At 36.6% G+C, this 27500-nt stretch overlaps 2 protein-coding genes across 2 annotated transcripts in view; both read right to left on the bottom strand.

The window, feature by feature from the left end:
- The window catches only part of LOC125032813 (tectonin beta-propeller repeat-containing protein 2-like), a 20087-nt gene extending 12350 nt beyond the window's left edge, over window positions 1-7737 (bottom strand). The window contains exons 1-5 of the mRNA XM_047624198.1: window positions 7372-7737; window positions 3660-3914; window positions 3320-3455; window positions 1942-3191; window positions 196-325 (exon numbers count right to left, since the gene is read on the bottom strand). Of these exons, the coding sequence (XP_047480154.1) occupies window positions 196-325; window positions 1942-3191; window positions 3320-3455; window positions 3660-3875 (1732 nt within the window). The 5' untranslated portion in view covers window positions 3876-3914; window positions 7372-7737. The remainder of the gene's footprint in view (window positions 1-195; window positions 326-1941; window positions 3192-3319; window positions 3456-3659; window positions 3915-7371) is intronic.
- An 8645-nt stretch (window positions 7738-16382) lies between these two features.
- LOC125032812 overlaps window positions 16383-27500 on the bottom strand; it is a 111288-nt gene continuing 100170 nt past the window's right edge. Inside the window, exons 5-12 of the mRNA XM_047624197.1 lie at window positions 21714-24959; window positions 20008-21131; window positions 19698-19803; window positions 19017-19070; window positions 18483-18499; window positions 17799-17845; window positions 17228-17382; window positions 16383-16617 (exon numbers count right to left, since the gene is read on the bottom strand). Coding sequence (XP_047480153.1) covers window positions 16513-16617; window positions 17228-17382; window positions 17799-17845; window positions 18483-18499; window positions 19017-19070; window positions 19698-19803; window positions 20008-21131; window positions 21714-24959 — 4854 coding nt within the window. The 3' untranslated portion in view covers window positions 16383-16512. The remainder of the gene's footprint in view (window positions 16618-17227; window positions 17383-17798; window positions 17846-18482; window positions 18500-19016; window positions 19071-19697; window positions 19804-20007; window positions 21132-21713; window positions 24960-27500) is intronic.

Below are 27500 nucleotides of genomic sequence, written 5' to 3'. Positions count from 1 at the left end.
AATACAACTTGCTAAATTCAATTTCATGAATCTTAAGTTCACAAAGAATATTCCAAAATGGTTATAGGTATACAGAGAAAACACTATATACCATAACAGTTTAAATTATACTTTGAAGTCCTACATTACTACCTAATCCACCAATATTAAGTTCACCCATATCTAAGACAAGAAACTATGAACATAATATCTTACCATATCTTCTCTTGGTTTTTTTCTTTGACTTGTCTCTCATAACTAAGGGCTCAGCATCTGCTCCCTCTTGAGCAACAATCTGATAACTCGTGACAATCTCCTCCAAATCCCCAATAACTTCACACTCTCCCTGATACATAGGTGGAAGGACAAGATCATTGTAAACAAACAATAAATAAACAATGGACTCTCAATATATTACATCCTCTCTTAATACATATTCTAGAATTTATAAAAATATACATGGCATTAGGTGCATTGGCTAATGGGTACGATTCTTTCAATAATCACTGTCTATGAAGCTGTTCAACATAATGGTTATATTAAAATAAACTCTTATGTTAAAACATAGGGTTTGCCATATTTTACTATGCCTAATTATGGTCTAATTCTTTTATGCAATGGTTTTGCATCATTACTACACATATAACTAAGCTGTCTTCCACTAAACATGTGAAATATGATAAATATCTAAAGTTGACTACTGTTCTCATATAATTTAAAAGCATAGGGATGACTACAAACCACAAACTGCATGCAATATCTAATCCAACACTCCTAAATTTCTTTAAAAATTCATATTTCTTAAGTAAATTATATATCTTAGAGACATTATCTAATATAATCACGTTCAGTTCAAAGCACCTGCTTGTTCATTCACTAAAAAAAAATCTAACAAGTATGAATTAAAGATAGGGAATTTGTGCAGCAATATTCTAAATAATAAGGGAAGTGCAATGGTTTATTTGACTGACTACACCTAAAAGCAGAAGAAAGAACACTGAACAAGAGCCTAAATCTTACATAAACTAATGTGATGTTCTGTGAATCAATAGAAAAAAACGTTTCAGTTTATAGCATAAAACTATTCCTCAATTAACCCACTGCCACCAAGAACATGTAATGTCCACTGTATTTTTTTGTCAATTATCTTTACAAGCAGATGACTCCACATGTGCTCACCTAATGAGGATTCAATTAGTAAGCCTACATGACCTCACCTGATTTTCCCTAGCCTTGCAGGATTTTTTTCCCTAATAGTGTTAATATGGTTCTGTTATCATCATTAGTGATATTATGATTATTGTAAAGCTATCTACAATACAAACAGCAGCATATATTAGAAAATATTTCTAAAAATCAAGGAAAAGGATAAAAAGGTGAGATAGGAAGGACTCGTAATTGACCCTTGGTGAGTAAGTACTTTGGAAGCAATCTATGTATAAATACAATTAATGAACTTAAATCACAGTGGACATGGTTGTATGTACATCTCATTCCCAGTGGTAATGGGTTAAACAATTCACACTTGATTTTGTATTGCATAAATATCATTTTTGAATACTAAATCATAAAAAATTCTGTAAAATCTAATAACACTAGAGAGTAAGAAAATCACTTACATTTCTAAAAATATGTCAACTAAAGCTATGAGATTAAGAGAGACAGAGAAGTGCTGCTTACCCAAATAAAATAATCGGTAGAATTTCATTAATGAAAGAACAATAAAACTAAATCACTAAAAGATAGTTTCCTAAGGTTGCTACTGCTTTTGTTTGCTTTTAATAACATCCAGGGAGCATAATAACAGATTATTCACCACAAGAGGTGATTGCACAGTTATCCAGCACAAACTGTTTGCTTATATTGTATCTCCCCAGCTGTAATAAATGAGCTAGACACTACTGACAGACTGAACACAGACTGTTACCAACTTGAAACAATTATATTTGCTATGTAACTTACCGGCACATGTACATCAGTCAGTGGAGGAGTTTTCCCAAAAGTCTTGACCAAGGACTGGGAAGAGATAAGGGAAGGGAAGAAACTGCTGACCGACTGAACCATCCTGGGAGGTATCAGACTTGGGGAGTAGGACCGCTGCTGTGGGTCCTGTATCATTCCAGATGAGGAAGACCTCTGATGGCCAAGCTCCTGCCTGCTGGGGCCAATGTTCAAGGAGGAGGAGGAAAAATTGTTCTGCTGAGTTTTAAGAGAAGTAGGCCTCTGCTGAACTGGATCTAGCTGAGGACTATCTTGTGATGCTGGCCACTTGCCATTTTGGCCTGTCACAATTGTCGGTGTGGCATGTTCCTGAACTTTTGCAGCAACGCTGCTGCTCATGCGAGCAATTTGGTCAAGAAAGCCTGAACCTTGTGTCATGATTTTTGACTTAATACCCAAAAGGTTTTGGGTATCAGGAAAAAGAGAAGCTTTTTGATTTAATGGTTTCCCTTTCTCACCTATATTAGGTTTCTCAATGCTGATACAGCTGATATTTCTTGATCCTTCTAATACAAATATTTCCTTTTCAGACACAGCAACTCCACTTATGTGTCTGAATTGTCCACTGTAGCTTGATACTTTTAAATTATTGATGTCTATCACAAACAACCAGTTTGGATTATAAGTAACAATGTGAGATGTTCCAAGTGTGAACAATATACCAAAGGAAAATCGTTCGCCTTCCCTAGGCTTTTCCAGGCTAGGGTTTAAAAGCTGCATCTGAGCCACATCAGGCAATTCCTTAATTATGTGTGTATGCATGACTTCACCATGACTATTGGCTGACCAAAGACGTAAACCAGGTCTTGATGTATAAAGAACAGAGTCTGCACTTGAGACTGTAGGAGACCACACACATCCAAACAAGCCTGGATGTTTTCTGGGCTTCATGCCTACCTGCTGCACACTTCCTTGTGTTACATTATAAATCAGGGCTCTCTCTAGGGTGGATACAGCTAACTGCTGATAGGAGTATGACAATTGAGTGATACTACTTTCTTCTTTCAATAATTCCCGGGCAGTACACTCATTTGTTTGGTAATTAATGTCAATCACTGACACAACACCATGTGTATCGCCAGAAAACAGTCGCATGCCATTTCTGCTCCATGTCAAGCTCGTTACTCTTGAACTGTGGATACTTCCAACGGTAAAGCGTTTCACAGTTGGCTGCACTGCAGGTATTCCCCTTGAACCAAGAATGCCAGCATCTAAAAGAGAAAATAATCAACCTCACATCAGCTGAGACTACTGCAAAACTGCTGGAGAATTTCAGTATAACTATTTGCAATAAGTTATGTTCAGATTATCTTTTTAGGATTACAATGGATTTCCTTACTTGATGGGTTAATACCCTGCACATTTGCCACTCTTGGTAATTGGAAAATGGTAATCGTGCCATCGAGAGCTCCTGCTGCAATCATGTCATCCACAGTACTAACTCCACTGACACTTGATATTGGTGATAATGGATTCTGAAAAATAATATTTAAACCTATATCTCATTTCTACAACAACAGCTGGAGCAACAATGAAAGAAGCTAGCAATTCCAAGAGCCATTCACAATCAGACAGCAAAACAGACATACAAAGAAGATAATAAAACCAAACAAACACTTTTATATAGCTCCAAGTCTCATATACAAATACTCCACTGAGGATGACTAGCTTATTCTTACCTCACACTTCAGCCTCATTAGATTGAGAGAAGGAAGATGAGCCAAATACACCAGTCCTACATTGGTCCCCAACACAAGATGCTGTGGCAAGGAGGCCAGGCAAGTGAGCTGAAGGTCTGATGTTGCCAACCCCCGCTGGAATTGCTGCGGGAGTTGGTCTAGGAGCGGAGTCAGGGGAATCCATTCCTTCCACTCTGGGCCTCCCCCGGAAGCCATTGCTGGGGCCTTTTCTTCCTAGCCACTAAAAATGACACCCTGAAAAATGTATTTGTGTCAGACAGAATGCAATACTTCAGTATCTATATCAGTATATTTTCTACTCAACACACAATCAAAGCAATACAATAAAAACAAAAACAAAATTAGAGCTTATCTATAAAGATAACACTTATAGTCCTTGTGCTTTTGAAGGTCAAGAGTCCTTTTTGCATTTTTTTTTCTTCTGGGTATAACATTACATTTTTTATAGGCCCTAATATGTTTATCAGTAAGCGAGATCTTAAAGAACATGCCATTCTTTAGTGTTCATCTGCCTTTTATCTCATCATCTGTTCTCCATTCTTAATATCTATAGAAAATTTGAATCATCATCATCATCAACATAGTAAATCATATATGGAATTACAATGTCAATGAATCTAGAGATATTTTTCTAGGACAATCACTGTTAACTAATTGCTATAGTCTACATGGCTTCTGTACTATGACTACAAACTATACATAGTGGTCATTATTGTGGTAATGAGTAGTTCCTTGTGGGTGTGGGTGTGGGTGTGGGTGTGGGTGTGAGTGTGGATGTGGATGTGCATGTGGGTGTGGGTGTGGGAGTGGGTGTGGGTGTGAGTGTGGATGTGGGTGTGGGTGTGGATGTGGGTGTGGATGTGGATGTGGGTGTGGGTGTGGATGTGAGTGTGGGTGTGGATGTGGATGTGGGTGTGGATGTGGATGTGGATGTAGATGTGGATGTGGGTGTGGATGTGGGTGTAGATGTGGATGTGGGTGTGAATGTGGGTGTGGGTGTAGATGTGGATGTGGATGTGGGTGTGGGTGTGGATGTGGATGTGGGTGTTTGTGTGGGTGTGGATGTGGATGTGGATGTAGATGTGGATATGGGTGTGGGTGTGGGTGTGGGTGTGGATGTGGATGTGGGTGTGGATGTGGATATGGATGTGGGTGTGGGTGTGGATATGGATGTGGGTGTGGGTGTGGATGTGGATGTGGGTGTGGATATGGGTGTTTGTGTGGGTGTGGGTGTGGGTGTGGATGTGGATGTGGATGCTGATGTGGATGTGGATGCTGATGTGGGTGTGGATGCTGATGTGGGTGTGGGTGTGGGTGTGGGTGTGGGTGTGGGTGTGTGTGGGTGTGGATATGGATGTAGTTGTGAGTGTGTCTATACATGTGTCCAAAAATGCTCTAAGGTATCTTCAATTTTTTTCTTTTTATTGAAAATAAGGCAAAATATTACTCATGATCACATGCTTGTTGCAAAAAACAATAACTTTAGACAAGCTAAAACATATTATACAAAACTAGTGCCTTATATTTCCAACAATAACTATACTCAATATACAAAAACATCAAAGATTTGTGGAGCTATAATCTAAAATATTTCCTTCACTCAAAAAGGTATTTCAAATATCAACATGAGACAGAAACTATGATATGAAACCAAGATAGTGATATTAATAAATGAAAAATATAGAAAAGAGTTCTTTGCAGACTTTTCTCTTTAATACCTTGTATCTTCCACTTAAAACACGCACAAATGCACAAGGAAACACACACATATAATCTTACTATTTCTAATAAATTATACAAAAGCCCTTGAATTGCATATTCCTTTAACCTCATAAAATATTCACAATACCTAGCAGCAACTCACAAAGATATTTATTCAGATTCACCTTAAATATTAGAAAAGGCAAAATTCCTAGTGGTCCATATCAATATTTACGTACCAAAATATATCAAAGTATTCGGAATAGGTTTGCATGAGGCAATGCTACGGTTTTAATTAATTTATCTCTTTATGTATCATTTAATAATCTCTCTTTACGTAAACATAGTTTATATATCTTATCTATGTATGTATAATTTATGTGGATTTCATCTATGCATTTATAATCTACATATATTCTATTTATATAATTTATGTGAATTTTATCTATGTATAATTTAGGTATATCTTCTCTCTGTACATATAATCTAATTATATTTTATCTATGTATGTATGATTTACATTTATTTTATGTATGTATGTATAATTCATGTATATCATATGTATGTATAATCTATGCTTATTTCATCTATGTATGTATAATCTATGCTTATTTCATCTATGTATGTATAATGTACATATATTTTATCTTTGTATGTATAATTTATGTATATGTATACGGTATATAATTCATGTGTATTCTATCTACATATGTATAATTTACATATATTTTATTTATATATGTATAATTTATGTATATTTTATCTATGTATATATAATTCATGTATAATCTATTCACACTCAAGCAAAGGCCAACAAACTTCCATCACTTATACTCTAGGAGAACAGAGCTTATTTTGATTCTTCGCTTGATGACGAAAAACCACATATTTTAACAAGCTCATCTTGCTGTACATAGTTAGTTGAGGTTTGTTGATCATCGTCAGAGCATAAAAAATGGAGGTCACTGCATTTCTTGTGTGTGTGTGTGCAGTTTTTGTAATCTGCTTCAGGCTAAATTTTACTTTACACAGATCATTTCACATGCTAGGGACATTTAAAGTTTATCATTAGTTTTCCTCAAACGATGTGTTGTCCTATTCTAGATGCACACATGCGCATAGGCCTAATAACCTCCACCACATAGCTAGCGAGAGAGAGTCTGTCGACCTCCTCGACATTTCATCGTGAAATTAAAGAAACGAGGAAACGGTCAAAGTTCTGCCTTCACGGAATACATTTTATTAGTTTATTAGCTTCGCCATAGCACCAATGGGCACAGAGACCACAGCAAGTTTGTTATTTTACGGTAAATTATAGATTAAGGCAATTATTGCAAGAAAGGAGTTCATCGTGATTATTACACTGTCGTTATTGTTTTACTGTAGAGGTTGTCAAAATTACAGTACATTTCCGTTGAGAATATAGATTACCACACTTTGCAATAAATCCCAAGTGGTTTTAGACAGAATACAGCCAAAAGGATTCCGAGAAAAACAGTCTCTCGTTTTCAAAGCCATTATGGGTATCCTTAAAAAAAAAAAAAAAAATTACAAACGCCTCTTTGGAAAACAAACTTTTCCTTTCATTCCCTCGCTGCCAATTACCTGCCAACAGCAGCGAACAACAAGAAATAACCAAAGTGCCAAAATAACGTCAAGGAAAGGGAGTGCCAGAAGTAGGAAAGGAAAAGTGCCACAATTTCCCCCCCCAAAAAAAACAAAAACAAATCACAAATACCAACAAAAACGGAAGGTTCTCTCACAAATAATCAAACTAGAGTGTCATTATCTGCAAAAGAGACGGTATTGAGGGCAGGAAAGCAGAGATATAAACACAAATACCAGAAAATGTCACCAATGTTTACAAACATCAAGTTGACAAACGGCAAAAGACACACAACTTCTCCCTTAACACAAATCGAGCCTGTTTAAGTCGTCTATTTACCTCTTACTTCAACAAAACCGCACTCAAAGACAGAAAAAGACTTACCTTGATTCAATCCTTAATTAATAAGTATCAATTAAATTTCACTTCAGAATTCCTTCAAGAAATCCTTCTTTACAACGCCACCAATGACTGCCATTTCCACGAGTATCGCAGCACAACAAAATCACTCTGTTATATGTTATAAGTTTTTTAGAATGGTATTGACAGTATTTCCATATAACGAGAAAAAAAATATTTTGAAATGAGTTAGAATGGATGGATCCAAGCCATAATTCACACCTTCGAACGCGTCATCTACGTTCGTCTTATTTATTATGATCTTTTATGTTTCTTGTATCTCATCTTATATGAAATGTAGAATCTTTTTTTATTTTTTTTCATTTGTCCAGATATACCGATGTGTTTTATTTATTGAAGTTAATCTTGGCAAGATTTAATCAACATGGCGCAATATCTGTCATTATTGTTATGCTAATTCAGTCTCTCTTGCATGATTCGTGAAAGTGTTCCAGTTACATTTATTCTCGAATCCTCCCCCTGCTTATGAAATAGATATATGAATTATACAAAAAAAAAAACATAGACATATAATGTAAAATATATAATTTCTTTATATCAATTTTATTTCCTGGAGTCGGGAAATAAAGTGCTCTTGCGAACCATCACTATTTTTCCCGCTACAAATTACCCATATAACAAATGCATTATATAAGTATGTGTATGTAAAACGTAAATCATCAAACATATTTTAAAATATGAGTCAGTATCAACCTTAAAATATCGTCAGCTTCCCTCGTTACACTTTATTCTTGCTCGCTGTGTATCCCAGTGTAAAATATATCTCGGGCTCTCTTACCATTAATGTATATAGACAATTCTTAAACATTAGATGATTATTATATACCTTTCATGATCCTCTGTAAATAATTGGTTCCAAACTTATCAAAGTTCACATTTTCACAAGCACAATTTCCCCTTTGACCAATGGTGCATGCGATTTTTTTTTTAAGGGGGAACTGAATCTTTTTTTATCTCTGTAATCGGGAAGCTTTATCGGAAATCGGCTGTGTGGTTGCACGGCTGTGTTACCAGGAAGAGATGTCGAATTCTCATTACCATTATTATCATTATCGTCATTTTTATTGTTATTATCATTGTCATCATTACCATAATTTTTATCAATGATATTATCACTATTATCGTTTTCATTATTGTTGTTGTTATTATCATCATTATTATTATTCATATTTATTATCAGTATTATTGTTATTATTATTAATAATGATATTATTATTATTATTATTATTATCATTATTATTATTATTATCATTATCATTATAATTTTTGTTATTAGTATTATTGTCACTGTTATCATTATTATAATCATTACTATTAGTAGTAGAAGTTGTAGTAGTATCATTATAATTATGATAATAATAACTATTATCATTACTCTTATTAACTATCGATATTAACACTATTATCACAATTACTATTTTCACTATTATTACTATAATAATAATAATAATAATAATAATAATTATTATTATTATTATTATTATTATTATTATTATCATCATCATTATCATTACTGATATTATCATTACTATCATAATAATCATTTTTGTTATTACTGTTATTATCATTATTATTATCATTATTATCATCATTATCAATATCATTGTTATTGTTATCATTATTATTATTATCATCATTATTATTATTATAATCTGACACTCTAGCCTGCAGAAGCAGGAATCCTTATCCTTATCATTATTGTTGTTGTTGTTATTATCATCATTATTATTATTAATACTATTTGTCATTATTATCGTTATCATGGTTATTATTATTATTATTATTATTGTCATTATCATTATTATTATCAATATTATTGTTATTATCATCATTATTATTATTATTATTATCATTATCACATTATTATCATTCCTATTACTATTATTATTATCGTTATTATTATTAGAGTCACTATCAATATTAGTTCTTTTAATACCATTATCATCACCGTTATTATCATTGTTATTATTATCTTTGTTAATATTACCATTATTATTATTCATATTATTATCATTATCACCATTATCATTGTTTACATTATTACCATCATCATAATTATCATTATCATTACTATTACTATTGTTATTATTATTGTTGTTGTTATTATTACTGTTATCATCTTCTTCATATTATCATTACTATCATTATCGTTACTAGTATTATTGTTATCATTGGTATTATTATTGTTGTCATTATTATATTATTCTAATGTAAAAAAAAAAAAAAAAAAAACGTCTGTATCAGGCCGACACCATCAAGTAATTTTGAGCTGTAAAGACGTTTATATCTCGTCTTATTGATTTTTTTCAGATAACTGAAAAGAGTTAGTTATGATTCCTCATTTGTACTGTGCGCATTAACTGTTACAAGAAATCTGTTATTAGTTACTGCAATCAGTGCTTATGCATAACTTTATGATTGCTAGCTGTAATAATTTTTTTAATGAGCTTTTCAGTTACATTAGCATGTTATTAAATGGATATATAAATAGTCATTTAGTCCCTCCCCATAATTTGATGTTTTCTATGAACGAAATTTAGTTTTTGTTTTCTTTGAATATAGTGATTTACGGGTAAACTATTTTGTATGTTTTTTTTTTTTTATTTGTTTCTCTGAATTACGATTAGTAAATGAGTGATTGGGTAATCAAATTGCAATCAGTACAGTGTGATTATTAATACTGTGTACGTGTCGAAGTGCTTAAACCCTCCTGAATTAGATAGATAATGTGTGTTCTTGGTATAAAAAGGAATAAGAAAACATGTGAAATGAATATAATTTGGATTAACAATTGATATAGATAAAAAGACGGTTTATACAAACTGTACTTGATTCTAAAATAGTTACTTGAATTATGATTGCAGGAATAGGTCCTATTCAACAAAACATGTTGTGCAAAATATGGGCCATAATATAATGTTGATTGAAACAAAATATTTTAACAGTGTATATCTTACAGAATAAAACATTTACATATTTCTTTTTACAATTTCTATTCAGGATTCCGAGAGGAAATACATGGTAAGTCTATTCAAAAGGTGATCATATTCATAATTATTATCATTGTAATCATCATAATCATAACTATTATTACTGTTGCTATTATATTGATTATTATTATCTTTGTTATCATTAGTATCGTTATTTTCATTATTATCATCAATATTATCAGTATCATTATTATTGTTCTTGTTGTTGCTGTTTTTGTTGTTATATCACAACCATAATCATAATTATCATTATTATTACCATAGTTATTATCATTATTATAATTATTATTATTATCATTATTATCGTTAGTAGTAGTAGCAGTAGTTGTAGTAGAAGTAGTAGTATTGGTGGTGGTAGTATTAGTATTATCAGCATTATCATTATTATCATTATTATTATTAATATCAGTATCATCATTACCACCTTCATCATCACTACATTTTTTTTTCTCTCTCTCACTCATATATATATATATATATATATACACATATATATGTGTGTGTGTGTGTGTGTGTGTGTGTGTGTGTGTGTGTGTGTGTGTGTGTATGTATATATATATATATATATATATATATATATATATGCATACACACAAACACACATACACACACACGCGCGCATTTATATATATACATATATATACATATATATATATATTCATATATATATATATATAAACATATATATATATATACACATATATATATATTCATATAAATATATATATATATATATTCATATATATATATGAACATATATATATACATATATATATTCATATAAATATATATATATATGTTCATATATATATACATACACAAACACACACACACGCGCGCGCATATATATATATGTATATTTATATATATATATATATATACATATATATATATGCACACACACACACACACACACACACACACACACACACACACACACACACACACACACACACACACACACACACACACACACACACACACACTCACTCACACACACACATATATATATATATACGTATCTATATATTATATAAATGTATATATACATAATACACACACACACACACTCATATATATATATATATATATATATATATATATATATATATGCGTATGTGTATATATATATATATATGTATATATATGTATGTATATATATATGTATGTATGCATGTATATCTATGTGTGTGTGTGCATACATACATGCCTACATATATATATGTATGTGTGTGTGTGTTGGTGTACATGCATGCATGCATGTATGTATGTATGTATGTATGTATGTATGTATGTATGTATGTATGTATGTATGTATGTATGTATGTATGTATGTATGTATGTATGTATGTGTGTATGTACGTGTGTATGTATGCATGTATGTATGTGTGTTTGTCCGTGCGTGAGTTCTGAGAATCATTGCCTCTCAACTATGAAGGCTTGTATATACTGAGACATGAAGCAAACTGTTTGACTATATTATTATTATTTTAAATCCTGTTTTTGAATTCCTCACTAGCTTAGTGACCAGAAAGTATGATTTTCAAACAATTTCTTTATTGCATTTTAGGACGTCTTCCTCTATCATTGAAATTACGAGTCAGTATGAGCATTTCGCATCAAAGCCTAATGGCTAATGAGAATGTCTTCAATTTTGTTTTTGTTTTTGTGTTTGACTGAGATTTATGTTTAAAAGTATATAATTTGTCCTTGTTATTCTTATACCAATGTCCTTTTCATTGTTATTATTCTCGTATTTCATCATAATTGTATTTAACATCGATGGAAATTTCCCTCCACGCATTTGTTTTTTACGAACTAACTTTCGCTGAAATCGTGGTCTGTACCGTAGAGTTGGTGCATCGAGCGCATGACTTGTCCAGCTACATTTTATTTTCGTCGAAGTTAGCTCTCTGCGTCATCTGGTACGGTTGCATAAACAATAATACTTCTTTATGGTCAGCTGATATTTTTTTCGTCATGATAAGTCTATTACAATGTTACTGATTACCTTTTAAGTATTTTCAATGAGGGTATCCCTATATATCACTAATTTTGTCTGTAAAAGAACAGCGTGAATTCTTTTAAAATCTTTCCCGAAACCTCTCATAATACTAGCATCAAGACTATCTTTCATACCTGTTAACGCTAAACAAGCACTTACTCACCTTACTTATGACAAAGATATATGCTTCATTCCTTTCATGTCTGTGGCATCACGGGTGAATATGTCACATCAGTTTATCAGCTTTATATGTCATTGAACAGAACAGCTGTTTACGGTAGTCCGTTCCATTCATCGTTTGAAGTACTATTATTGTAAATGTTTCCGACTGTTATCTTGGGTATTGTGGCAAGGGTTATTTACGTCCTCGACACTATTACCGTTTGTCAGTGTGATTATGTGATTTCGTCTATTGCTTTTCGTTGGAACTTATCGAGTCAATGTACAGTATTCATTCACAGATACCCTGGAGATCAGGTTAACCCATTCGCCCCGGATTTATGTTCTGTCCCCTGTAGTTTTGGGTAAATTTTGTTACACATGTGTTCAGCCGGCAAGGAGTCTATCAGTAGACCCTAGTTACCGATCCTGATTTTCCCATTCCTTGAATTGGCGGGAAAATGTGTTTTTCTTATTAATACCATTGCTATTGTTTTTATTGTTATTGATGTTATGATTATTTAATTGTCATTAAAATATTTCAAACAATGAAATGATACAAAAGACCTTTACCTAAAGTGAAGGAAAAGGGTAGACAGGTGAGATAGGTAGTTCTGATAACTGGCTATTTGGTGATTAAATATTTGTAGAGCCATCCATGTGTAAATACAATAAATAAACGTGTATTACAGTAGGCATGACATGTATTCTTGCCACATGGGGCGAATGGGTTAATAGCTGTCATGTTCACAGTTCTTGTTGTGGTGGCGGCAATGACTTTCGTTGCTCAGTTCTGTATATTTTATTTCAAATTAGTAATCATGGCAGACCAATTTAAGTTGAATATGTATTTTTTTTTTAAGAAATCCTGCAAGTTCTCTTAGCGAATTCAGATTTTTTTCACAGATTATCAGTATAATTGGAATTCGTGAGTGATATTTGCCCTGATAATGGAGATCGACGGTGAAGCTGCAGAGAAGGATATTTAATGTCAAGGTAAACATAATCTTTTCAGAACGACCCACATATAATGCACATCTGTTACATCTATTTTTTTTCCAACTGGTAACATCTTCATAACAAATAGGGGACACATCAGTTCCTTGTCTTGTGGCTGAGATTATTCCGTTCATGAACATTTCATAAGGCGAAATATGACTTTGGATCAAGTTAAAAAGCTTCATTTTGATTTGATTTGAAAGTTGGCGTCACCGTAGATTTCTGTGTTCCATGTGTAAAAATTAATATCCAACATGTTTTATCTTTTTTACCATTTCAAGCGCGAGTGTGTATGTGTGTGTGTGTGTGTGTGTGTGTGTGTGTGTGTGTGTGTGTGTGTGTGTGTGTGTGTGTGTGTGTGTGTGTGTGTGTGTCTGTGTGTGTGTACGTATACATGCATGCATTATGTAGGTATGTGTGTGTGTGTGTGTATGTATGTATGTATGTATGTATGTATGTATGTATGTATGTATGTATGTATGTATGTATGTATGTATGTATGTATGTATGAATGTAAGTGTTTTAAATTTTGTTGTAAAAACATGGTAGTATTTACGTATAAGGCCAGTTCTCTTAATCAGAATAATTCAAGTATCTAGTCCACCTTTTTATCCATTTTGTCTCAAGACGATATTTCATTTCTTTATTTTATGAATTTATCATCTGACATTTTGGAATGATGAATAGCAATACTGAACTACCATTACAGGTATAATTAATTTATTTTGCGTAACCAGAGTGTAAATAAAATATGAAAACATCTACACAGGTTTTTAATAAATCCTAAAGACTACAAAAGGCAAATTACCTTACCATTTCTGCAGTTGCACAATATTTTTCTTCTTCTTCAGTAAAATAAATCACCTTAAGAAATTGTTCCATAATACACGAACTGTGACAACAGTGATCTGGGACCCAGCAGAAGGTACCAGTCCTTATGTGCAAAATAATAACATTCTAAATAACATTTCTCTATATCAGTTCCAGACCATATTTCTCCTTACTATCATGTACAAGATCACAATACTGCTTACTCTAGTTAAACAGGATGAATATATGAAAGACTACGTTCAAGCACTGAAGATTATGTGTGACTATGAAGTAGTATTACAAAAACTTTAGCATGAAAAGATAAAAACATTGTAATACAAAAAATAAAAATAAAAAGGTCACCGATATTACTTTTCATTACAAACTTTCTCTTCGTAACTTATATGTATATATATACACACACACACAGAGATTTCCTTACAAGCAAACAGCGAAAAAAGCAAATCAGACCAAAGTAGATATCTTACATCATTGCTATGAGTTTATACACAATATCAAAACAAAACAAAAATCCCTAACAGTAGAGTTATCACTGGTCTTGAGATCATTTAGTATTAATCAGGGATAAACATTCAAATAAAAATACAACTGGCCAAAAATTATGTTCTTGCTACTATCAGCTATCAGAAATTCGTTTACATTCTCACCCCTATTTAAGTACAGTGCAGAGTAAACAAAATGAGTGACCTCCTCTTGCTTACACACCCTTTATTCATCAAGAGAATCATTTGTAGGCTCACTGTTGTCACAGTGTTTCAACAGTATTCAAATAAATACCTTAAAATCTTTGAGAGTTATTCCTAGTCTTGGCATGTGTCCTTGTGGCCTTAGCAATAAGCTGCAGATTTTCTAACCCTCACGCGACTTCATTTTTCAGAGTAAGTTTAAAAGTCATGAATACAATGTTCAGACAACCTGCAGATAATCCTAAGAACTTTATATAAAAAAAAAAAAACAAGTCTTTACATAATACATTTTTTCTACATGCCAATGCTTTATCATATAAATAATCGGGCCCCTATCACAATCATCCTTTTATCAGACAACTCTGACAAATGAGATACTGCTGCTGAATATTGAAAAAAAAGAACATAGTCTCAGCTTCATAAATGCATTAGGGCATCCAACTGCTGACTTTTTATCAGTTTATCATCCCATGATATGTGACTTTCTCTCTTATTTTGAGCATTATATAAGGAAGATAAATATAGTATTTACAGGTAAGGCAGACTTTTTAAACTGAGAGAAAAACAACCACCAGCTCTATTTATATATATGAACACCTACATGAGTATTATATTTCATATTACAATAATGTATAGTTTTTTTCTGAGGTACAAATTTGTGCATAAAGATTTGACTGAAAGCTTCCAAATGTGAGGGTTTTTCACGTTTATATGATACATATATCTAATGAAAGAATTTTGTTTATATGATAGCAAATAATGATGGTATTATAACAAATAATACATCATAATGACTGTGAATATATATAAAATACAAACATTTTATGTTTCTGAACATATATTCGTATGTTTGTATGTATGTATGTATGTATGTATGTACGTATGTATGTATGTATGTATGTATGTATGTATGTATGTATGTATGTATGTATGTATGTATGCGTGTATGAATGAATGAATGCATGGATGAATGAATGTATGTATACGTATATATGAAAGTATGTATGTATTTATGTATAAATGAATGTGTACGCATGGCTGTATGTGACAATGAGAAAGAAATGAGTGTGAATGTATGTGAGTTGAGTGAGTGAGTGAATGAGTATGCGTGTACATATATATCTACATATGTACATGGATTTAATGTTTATATGCATACATGCATCTATCTATATATCTGTGTGTGTGTGTGTGTGTGTGTGTGTGTGTGTGTGTGTGTGTGTGTGTGTGTGTGTGTGTGTGTGTGTGTGTGTGTGTGTGTGTGTGTGTGTGTGTGTGAATATATATTATATTATATTATATTATATATATATATATTTATATTTATATATATACATATACATATATATATATATATATATATATATATATATACTTTTGAAAGAAGTTTCATGGATGTGTCTTATTATCGCTTGGTAGTTTGTAATAATTTCAATTACCTACTCTTTCTATATGATTGTGTGTGTTGTGTCTGTTGTATGTATGATGTATGTGTGTTGTATGTGTGTTGTGTGCGTGTGTGCTGCGTGCGTGTGTGCTGCGTGCGTGTGTGCTGCGTGCGTGTGTGTTGTGTGCGTGTGCTGTGTACGTGTGGGCTGCGTGCGTGTGTGCTGTGTGCGTGTGTGTTGTGTGCGTGTGTGTTGTGTGCGTGTGTGCGTGTGTGCGTGTGTACTATATATGTGTGTGTGCTGTGTGTGTGTGTGTGTGCTGTGTGCGTGTGTGCTGTGTGCGTGTGTGCTGTGTGCGTGTGTGCTGTGTGCGTGTGTGCTGTGTGCGTGTGTGCGTGTGTGCTGTGTGCGTGTGTGCTGTGTGCGTGTGTGCTGTGTGCGTGTGTGCTGTGTGCGTGTGTGCTGTGTGCGTGTGTGCTGTGTGCGTGTGTGCTGTGTGCGTGTGTGCTGTGTGCGTGTGTGCTGTGTGCGTGCGTGTTGTGTGCGTGTGTGCTGTGTGCGTGTGTGCTGTGTGCGTGTGTGCTGTGTGCGTGTGTGCTGTGTGCGTGTGTGCTGTGTGCGTGTGTGCTGTGTGCGTGTGTGCGTGTGTGTGCGTGTGTGTGTTGCGTGTGTGTGTTGCGTGTGCGTGTTGCGTGTGCGTGTTGCGTGTGCGTGTTGCGTGTGCATGTTGCTTGGGCTAATACGTATGTATGTGTACAGCACCCTTCCACTTCCAAGTCTGTGAACCTCCAGTCTCAACTCTTCTATCCGTGACATATGCCAATGGGGACTATGTGATTTGCATATAAGAGTCAAATTAGCAGATGATACATTAACGCTTAGCGGTGCCCTTGGAAGCAGAAGGGACTGCTGATATTCTGCAAAAGCGTCGAGAGGGGGAGGGCTATGGGGAACAACTCCTCGACCCGTACCGCAAAATGGGTTGCCTCTGAATATAATTTTACTGGATACTTGCGTGGGTCATAGCAATTAACTGAAATGACAAAAACAATATTTCTTCTATCCAACTGGCGATCTGAATAACGAAATTTCCGATTTAATTTCTTGAGAGCAAGCCCAGAATTGTCTACTAGTTATGTAAAAAAAAAAGTTAACTCTTTTGCGCCGAATAAATCTTTAAGTCGCCATGAAGAATGTGTTTTTTATCTATTAACGTTACTGAAATTAACATATCAATATCAAATCATCCATATAAGAGAAAACTGACTTGGAAATCAGTAGAATTCAGCTCCAGCATCATCAGGGAATGCGGAGTACAAGCGAAAATAATTACCCCGGGGCCCAGTCTGGCTCTCGACGCTTCCAATATTCTGGCGTATGCTTTTGACAATCGACTCTTTTCTTATTGCAGTCCATAGCTTTCTAGATAGAGTACCATCATAATGAAAATATATAAATCTTATCTCAAAGATGAGTAGTCGATGCAGTTAAAGGATGAACAAAGAGGGAAATATATATATATATATATATTTCATGATGAATAATAATGCTATATTTAATATAGTTAATGTCAGTGGTTGCATTTCTCCCAGTATTGTTCATGTCAAACTTTGAAATACTGTTTTACATTTACTGAGACCTTGTTTTGGCACATGTTACATATGCATCACTAATATCTACTATGGCACATTACAAATTAACAAAATATTCATATTGTTAGAGACAATACAGTTGTACAATAATTGCTAATCACTCGCGTGATCCAAAAAAGAGAGGAAAAAAGTGAAAAAAGAATACCTGTCGATTTCGAGGTCATCCATCCCACACATCTCCTAATGTCTCTGAGTTTCTGGAAAAATCCGTACAGTGTAGTATCTATAATAACCGAAATGTATTTCAACATGGCAGTCTATAGTACCCAACATTGCCTTTGCTATATCATGCCCATACATACAGTGGCTTGATATTCTAAAGTCCACTTCTACACTTATGTTTATATTTTTTCTCTAGGACTTACCAGAATATCAGCTGAGACTGCAACACATACAGTATGCAGTCTATAGAATATCACTTAGTCGTAAAAGAATGGTACATGAAATAAATAGGTAAAAAAAAGTCTCTCTTTCTTAACCCATGTTCATGACAGCGTCTACAGCCTCTTATAGTTTGATATTCAACTTCGAGTCTATATTAAATTTAGATCAAGCACTTCAGCAGTGAAGTGAAAAGAATACATCTGAAAATCAAAATTTACTATAAAATATCCTGATACAGTAGTTTACTTGTCCAATAGTGATAATCACCATCTCAGTCCTCATTATACCCCTCGTTCCTACATTTATTCTCTCAACCAGAATGAAAATGGCATATCAAATAAATACATAATCGAATTTTTCATATTATGATGAATGCTCATTGCTGGATTCATTCATGAAAATACACTAATCAAAATAAATCTACAGGCTGAACCTCTCTAATCCTTTAAACTCACAAATGTATCTTTCAATGAACAAACGAGAGGCTTTTCCAATCTACCAGCATCAATATTTACCTGTACCAGTACATCTAAAGTAAGCCATTTGTCTAGCCTAAGATCACTGACTCCCTACATGGTATGTCGTTCCACAAATATATCTGAGATATTGGCACAAGGAAATAGTTAGACGAAGCATATGCAAAAATATAACATACCGTAAAAAAAGAAAGCTAGTTTGGTTTAGGTGATATGGGTATAGATTAATATATATATTTCAGCTTCCATTATGTCATACAGGTAAACAGCTAACTTAAATTACACTGAATGTAAGCAGAGAACAATTACAGCAGGACTTGCAGGGACTAGCAGGTGTAAAAAAAAAAAAAAGAGATGTGGCCGCCAGACACGGATCCCTGTGTTACCTCTGAGCTGATCAAGCCAAAGGACCACAGATCAGTATCCACAGAGGTTCAGCCTGTATCATTTTGTAAAATGGTTACAATGAAATACCTATGTAATTACTTGATCATTTCTAAACTCCTATCGTACTTTCCAGAGATGAGTTTTCAAATGTCTAGAAATAATTGTTTTGTATCTATAACTGCATATCTTGCTGTGACTCAGTATCTGAGAATCTTGCAATGATTAATTCTTTGAGAAAATATCTACAATTACACTGTCAAAATTCTTGTGCATCTCTACTTCTCATAGACAAGAAAGAGCTTACTACCTATTGTGAAGTATAGTTCATCTAACCATCTTCACTACAATATTTTTAAAATCAATATTGGGTATGATACAAGGTGCAAAGCTGTCTTTGTTGAAGGGTATTCTATCATTTATCCTTGTAAGAAGGGACTGGCTATACGAGGATTCTAAAATGTGCTTCATTAGAAAAAGTGTACATCTACTAACCCTTCATTTTAAAACTATAAATTCATTTGCCTTATAAGTATCAAAGATATACATTTACTGTATTTTTTTGTAAGGTAGTTAAAAAACAATGTTAATAAAAGAATTACAGGAAGTGAAATGCATTAACAAAATGAACCTTTAACAGTGTCACAGGTGCGTCATTTCATCCTGGTCTGGAGGAGAGTGTCTGGTGGCACCAAGGCAGTCAGCTAAGGAAGCAGCTCGAGAACGTCGCCTAGTATGTTGAGGATCTCCTGCCAAGCTTGAGTCAGAGGCAGCAGGGTGGAGGGAACGTGGTGCCAAGAGGCTTTCAGTGCTCTTAGGCTTGGAAAAGAGGCATGTGTGAAGAGGTGCTGGATCGAGATTTAAGCAGTCACAAGAAAAGCAGGAGCCATCCAGAGGGGAAACAAGATTCTCTGATGATCGCGGCGAAGGTCGCACCCCTCCCCCACCGCCTGCCACATTTTCCTTGTCCTCCTCCCTCAAGCGATGGGTGCTAACTGACCGCAACTTCTCACCCCTGCCAGCTCCACGAGGGGGGATCGTATCAATAAACCCATAGCCAAACCCATATCCACCAAATGCCCTTGTGGAAAGCAAGTTATCCCAAGAGTGTGGTTTACGCTGTTGCCATTGCTGCTGAGCGACAGATGGTACAGAGCCAAGAGGAGTGTGAATAGTTTGGGCTGGAGAGCTACACTCAGAAGACACATGTGGCCTCCGGACAGCACCAGGGGAACAGTTGAGTTGGAGATATTGTTGTTGTTGTAGTTGTTGCTGTTGTTGTTGGTGCTGCCGATGGTGATGAAGTGGTGAAGGGGCATGAGACTGGGAGTTGGTGGAGGACATTGCACCCCATTGATCTTGTGGGGGTCTTATGGGGTTCTGGGCACTACAAGGGCTGGCAGGGGGTATGCGATACTGGATGGGTGGGGGCAGCACCCTAGAGGAGGTAGGCAGGGGGGATGAGGTGGTGCTGGAGGCAGGAAGCAGTTGCCGGTGGTGGTGGTGGTGGTGGTGCTGGTGGTGGTGATGGTGATGGTACAGGTGCTGGTGTGGACGGCCGGACACCGGGTGCTGGGGGATGCGGAAACCCTGGGCTCTCCATGCTGAGGAAGAAACCACCATACCAGGCAATGAAGCGTCAATCTCAGATGGAGGATGTGCTAGGATGTACTGAGATCTGAATGCTCTCATCATGACTGTGGCCATAAACACAGCATCACTGTAGATCAGTCCAACTGATGGCAAGTAGGTAAGAACTACAGAGAAGTGTGATTAGAGGCAAGTTTGTCATAGTGACACCAAACAGTCTGCAGTCAAAGCATTTAACATAATCAGGAGATTTACTATTATTTTGAGCTTTAAAACTGGTAACTATAAATAACCACAATGAACTATGAAGAAGTTCACATAGGTGTTCATAGTAAATCTCCTGAGAAACTGAAAATTTGCCAATCTCATGAATTATAGTAAGTATCTCAAAGCTAGGGAGTGCACTATCATATTTACAGTGAAAGGTACAAGTATATTGATAATAGGCTTTATAATCTTTCAAACTTTAAATCAGAGACAATAATGGAATGGTTTAAATCATTGTGCTTCATGCTAGAGCTACAGTATCAGGTCATCTATTATATTCCATATAGGAAAACATGCTTAAAACATTAACATGCTCATGATAGGTTAAATAAATCATATACACTAACAGGAACTCTCTCTTATAAATAAATTGCCACTGCATTAGGCTGTGCTAGGATTAAGGGAACAGATTTCAAAAACATAGAAAACATGAAATCCTAGTGAGGCTGAAATAGATATATATAAAGAAAAACACCAATAATCATTTATTTAAACAAGGTTGGCACGGTATGCGGTAAGGGAGTCAGCCAGTGCCCCCACTGTCCGGCTCACCTCTGCAGCCTGGAACCATTCACCACTTGGGGAACTAGAGGCAGGGGAGGACATTCTGGTAGACATGCCAGGCCATGAGGATGATGGGTATGATGTTGCAGGAGGGGTAAAGGCATTCCTCTCCCCCACTGCTCTGACTGCCCTTGGTACGTCGTCACTTGATCTGCACCCTTGAGACTTCCGTCGACGTGGGGCAACATTCCTCCGGGTGCGAGGAGTAGCATCAAGGTCAACAGAAGCTTCATCATCTGACAAGACACCTCTGTCTTCTCGAGGTACAAGACAGTCCCTAGGCTGAGGTGTGCCATATACAGATGACTCACTGGATATCTCTGAGTATAGACTATCATAGTTAGTGGTAGCACCTCGACGGTCGGGTGGTCGATCCTCTAGGGAGTTGTCTGAGGACCAGCGTGCTTCCATAGAATCTGAACGCAGCCTTGGCTCCTGTGGGGCTGGAGCAAAGCGATACACATCTCCTGCAGAATTATTTACTTCACGTGCTGGAGTAACGAGTGAATCAGTGCAAAGAGACCGAGAGCGTGCGGATACTACAGTCCTTCCAGAGTGATCTGTTGCAGAACTGATACCTTCACAACTTCCAGTCCAGGAGTATAATGAATTTGGTCTAGTTTTACGTTCATGGTGCTGCTGGTGCTCCCGATTGTGAGGCTGATGATGTAAGGATGGCTCTTGTCGGGCGTGCCAAGACTTCTGTTTAGGCAGAGACTTGGATGAGGCCTTACGCGACGTCTGCCATGATCTTGTTTCATCATTCTTTGGCGATGGGAACATCCAGTTTGTACCCATGCAACCTCTTGCTTCCGATTCACGCTCCACATCTTTGTGGCCTACATCCCTTCGAGAGAGACTTGCATTTCTACGCTTATTTTTCTCAGTATGGCAGCTATTCCATTCTGGTTTCTTTGAGAACATTTCGTTTACTGGAGGATGGGTTCTCTGCCGATCGTCCCTCCACGATTTTTTCCAGGCTGCAGGACTTCCACTTTTGGATAAATTTTCCTTACCAACGTTATCATCTTTCATGTAACCACCTACAATTCGGCTCATTATATAAGAATCAGATCCATCTATGATTTCCTGCTTATTTTCCCCACCATGACCTAGTTTGAAAGGAATGCGATTCGACTGCCTTGGCTTCGTGCTATGAGTGCAGGAGCCTTTTATACATTCTCTCGTGATAAAGGACGTGGAAGAGCCACGGGAAGATCTGAGCGACTCCGATCGCGATATTGGTGGCACGCCCTTCTTATTTGTACTGTCCCTAATTTTCTCCCCAGAACCCTCACAAAGAGAAGTGCAGGACCTCTGCTTGTGCGTGTTTTTAGTAGACTCCCATGAAGTGCTCGAAGAAACCTGAGATTTTTTGGATCTTGAGAGGCTCCTTGGTCTCTCCTCCGAGTTCTGCCGAGATCTGTAAGGCGCATGGAAGGAGCCCCCTCGCACCATGTGAGGATGACTCTCCGAGGGAGAAGGCGCGAATCTTGCAGATGCAAACGGCAGAGACAGAAATGGGTGCATATGAAGATCTGATGATCGTACATGTGATGAAATCTCAGAACAAGAATCTATGTTATCCTCAAGACCATACTCAATTTTCTGATTATCATCAGATCCAAATATACTAGTCAGTTTGTCTTCGTCTAAAGAACTGCATTTCTTAGGATGTAGCGCATCTTTTTTCTTTCTCGTTTTAGAGCCCTTTCTGTGTGGCAAACTAGAACTGCTGAAGTTGAATTCTGTGGGTCCCTTTATGCTTGACGTGTGCTTAGGACTACGGTCATACTCTTCTAAGCCACTAAGACTCATTTTCTCGAAGGGAGACTTCGGTCCCTCGCCGTTCTGAGGTTCCTGAGTCACGGAACTTTTGAGCTCTTTTATAACCGAGTCATACATGAGGCACTGATCATTTGGCATACAGGAGACAGATGATGCCCGGCTCATTTTGTATTCGGCTTTACCCCTCCTAGGATCATCCTCCGCTTTCTTCTTCAGCATATCTGGATCCCTCCCGGTGCGACTATTTTGCATAATTTGCTCTTTCTTAAAGCTGTCCTTCCTATGTAAGCTCCCCCTTTTTTGGTAACTCCCCTTTGACTTTATGATCACATTACCCTCTTTAGAAACCGCATCAAGACCTAAGAATGTGGAAAACGGTGTTACGGATTCATTCCTGCTTTTTTGCATCTCGTGCCAGTTGTCTCTGTCCCTCGGCCACCTCCAAGCCTCGGCACTGAGAGCTCGACGGTGGCTCTGGAAAGCTTTACCCTCCCCGTCCTGCATTGTAACCCCACCACCTTCCTGTTGTCTCTTCTGAACAGCAAACCCCGGCGAGTGGTTTGCATTGCACAGAGGATCATTGCAACTAGTTGGCAAAGGAGGATAAGAAGTCCTCCCAGAACATGGCAAACTATGGTATTCGTTAGTCTGATTGGCGTGGAAGGTATTCAAACCCCAAGACATTCTGTTATTCGCATTTGAACCGTAAATAAGGTGAGAATCTATACTGCCGTCCGAGTAAATATTTGCATCCCACCCCATGAAGCCCTGTACATTACCCTGATTTTCCTGATGTTGAAAAATATTCGCATTTATCACTTTACAAGACGGTGAATATAGAGCACTGATCTCATCCGTCCTTCTACTCTCATTCTTTATGTCCCCAGTTGTCATCTGGTTCTTATTGTCATGGACTTGCGGCGACATTCTACCCGACATCCTTCGCGTGTACGCTCTGCCGAGGTCTTCGAGGCGAGGGACGTCATCCCTGCAAGAAAGGGTGGTGGGAGTGGTGTGGTGAATGTGGCCGTGCATGGTGACGGTGGCTGGGTGCTTGTGTGAGTGTGAGGCACCCGAGTGATGCCGGGGGGTAGTAGTGGTGGTGTGTGGATGGTGGGCAGCAGCAGACAGGTTGTGGATGGTGGAGGTGGAGGTGGAAAGTGAGGTCGGGATGAGGCAGGTGAGGTCCCGTTCGGGCGGGAGAAGCCGACGCTGAGCCCTCAACCAGTCCAGCAGGCGGGCGTGGGCGATGTTGAAGGCGTGACGCACAGGGGATGACGCCAACTTACCAGCCAGCAAAGACTTCTCCTGGTGACACAACCGCTCCAGGTCAGACATCTTCTCCTGCAGGAGACGTTGCAGCTGGATGTATCGCATGTGCAGTTCCACCTGGCCATATAAGTACATCACTACAGTATCTAGTGTATAGTTATTCAGCATTCTACCTGACTTTTGGTGAGCTCTTTTTGCAGAGTATAGCATGTAAAAGCTAAAATTTAAGAACATTATTGATACTGTGATAATTTGGATACTGATACAGTAATTATTGATGCCAATGATATGAATAACAACTGAACATTCAAAATATTGATACATGCCATATCTTTAATTCTTTAATGAAAACTGTTTCTGTAAAGTCTTCTGAAAAAAAAGAAAACATAAACAAATGCATCTAAAAAAACTACAACCCATACTCTAACAAAAAAAGTTTTAAAAATATAAATAGGAATGTAAAATGATACAGTACAAAAACAAAAAAAATAAAAATTCACAATTTCATCCCAACTGGTCACCATAAATGTTTCTAAACTAGTAAAAAAAATCTCAGTCTTTCAGTATCAAGCGACAGAAAGCACATGATATTTACCTACTTCCAACTGTCAGCTATTTGCAAAGAACACTTTTGCAATGTAATGGGTTTTGTCTCCACGACCGGATTCACTTATGACTGAATTCTCGAGATTAATAGAGCATTAAATACAGATTCTTTATCCTTGATAAATATCTATCTACATTTACTCCTTAGGTTTTTATATGAAAAGTAAGGAAAATTTTAAACTTGATGAGAGGGAACATTTCTCCAATTCATATAACAAATAATCAGTAAAGAAAATAAATATGTAAAGAATTTAACTGGATAAAAAAAACTACAGCTGTACACAACTCTCTCTGGTAGAAAAAACGCACAATGTAAAACCTAATCTAGTTTTACATCGTGTTTTTTTTCTACCATAGTATCAACTATGTGTTTTCACCCTTCACAACTCTCTCTATATATCCACACACTGCTTACACATACGGTATCGTAGCGCTGGGGGCAAAAGGGGGCGTGGCCAGAACCTCTCGCCATGCTCGCTTGGCTCATTCCCCCTTTTAAAAAATCCTTGCACACTCCTAAATAATATTCCTACAATATGCATGCATACATACATACATACATGCACGCACACACACACACACACACACACACACACACACACACACCTATATAACTATCTATAAATATATGTATGTATATGTATATGTGTATATGTGTGTGTGTGTGTGTGTGTGTGTGTGTGTGTGTGTGTGTGTGTGTGTGTGTGTGTGTGTGTGTGTGTGTGTGTGTGTGTGTGTGTGTGTATGTAAATGTATATGTGTGTGTGTGTGTATATATATATATATATATGAATTGTATGTATGTATATATGTGTATGTGTATGTATGTATGTGTGTGTATGTCTGTGTGTGTGTGTGTGTGTGTGTGTGTGTGTGTGTGTGTGTGTGTGTGTGTGTGTGTGTGTGTGTGTGTGTCAGCCCGCGCATGCACACAGTCAATCGGTCACTCAATTACTCACACATCAACACCATGACAAACACTTCCCCTGTTGCATTGTTTCATCATAAAAAATAAAATAACAGTGAAATAAATAACAGAAAATGTCAATACTGATAAATCATACCGTTTGCGTCAATGTCAACAAACTATTTTTGCAGCAGTTTTATATGTCAACATTGTGTTAGTGAGTTGCTATAACATATCTGTTTTTTTTAAAGTAATATTAGTGTGTTTACCATTTATATACTAAACAACATGAATGCAAATGGTGATAACTCGTAGCACAAATCTTCACAATTTGCAACGAGCAATGGTTAGTTCCCTTCACACATTTACAAACATCCAGTCAGTGTACTTTCTTTGAACTGCCCTGCCTTCAACTTGGGTCGATTCTCAGTGACCTGACTTCAACTTGGGTCGATTCTCAGAGCCCTGCCTTCAACTTGGGTCGATTCTCAGTGCCCTGACTTCAACTTGGGTCGATTCTCAGAGCCCTGACTTCAACTTGGGTCGATTCTCAGAGCCCTGACTTCAACTTGGGTCGATTCTCAGAGCCCTGACTTCAACTTGGGTCGATTCTCAGTGCCCTGACTTCAACTTGGGTCGATTCTCAGAGCCCTGACTTCAACTTGGGTCGATTCTCAGAGCCCTGACTTCAACTTGGGTCGATTCTCAGTGCCCTGACTTCAACTTGGGTCGATTCTCAGTGCCCTGACTTCAACTTGGGTCGATTCTCAGTGCCCTGACTTCAACTTGGGTCGATTCTCAGTGCCCTGACTTCAACTTAGGTTGATTCTCAGTGCCCTGACTTCAACTTGGGTCGATTCTCAGAGCCCTGACTTCAACTTGGGTCGATTCTCAGTGCCCTGACTTCAACTTGGGTCGATTCTCAGAGCCCTGACTTCAACTTGGGTCGATTCTCAGAGCCCTGACTTCAACTTGGGTCGATTCTCAGAGCCCTGACTTCAACTTAGGTTGATTCTCAGTGCCCTGACTTCAACTTGGGTCGATTCTCAGTGCCCTGACTTCAACTTGGGTCGATTCTCAGAGCCCTGACTTCAAGTTGGGTCGATTCTCAGAGCCCTGCCTTCAAGTTGGGTCGATTCTCAAAG

The sequence above is a fragment of the Penaeus chinensis genome, chromosome 15 (genome assembly GCF_019202785.1).
Source record: "Penaeus chinensis breed Huanghai No. 1 chromosome 15, ASM1920278v2, whole genome shotgun sequence".
Classification (NCBI taxonomy): domain Eukaryota; kingdom Metazoa; phylum Arthropoda; class Malacostraca; order Decapoda; family Penaeidae; genus Penaeus; species Penaeus chinensis.
This window is presented reverse-complemented; position numbering and strand designations above follow the sequence as displayed.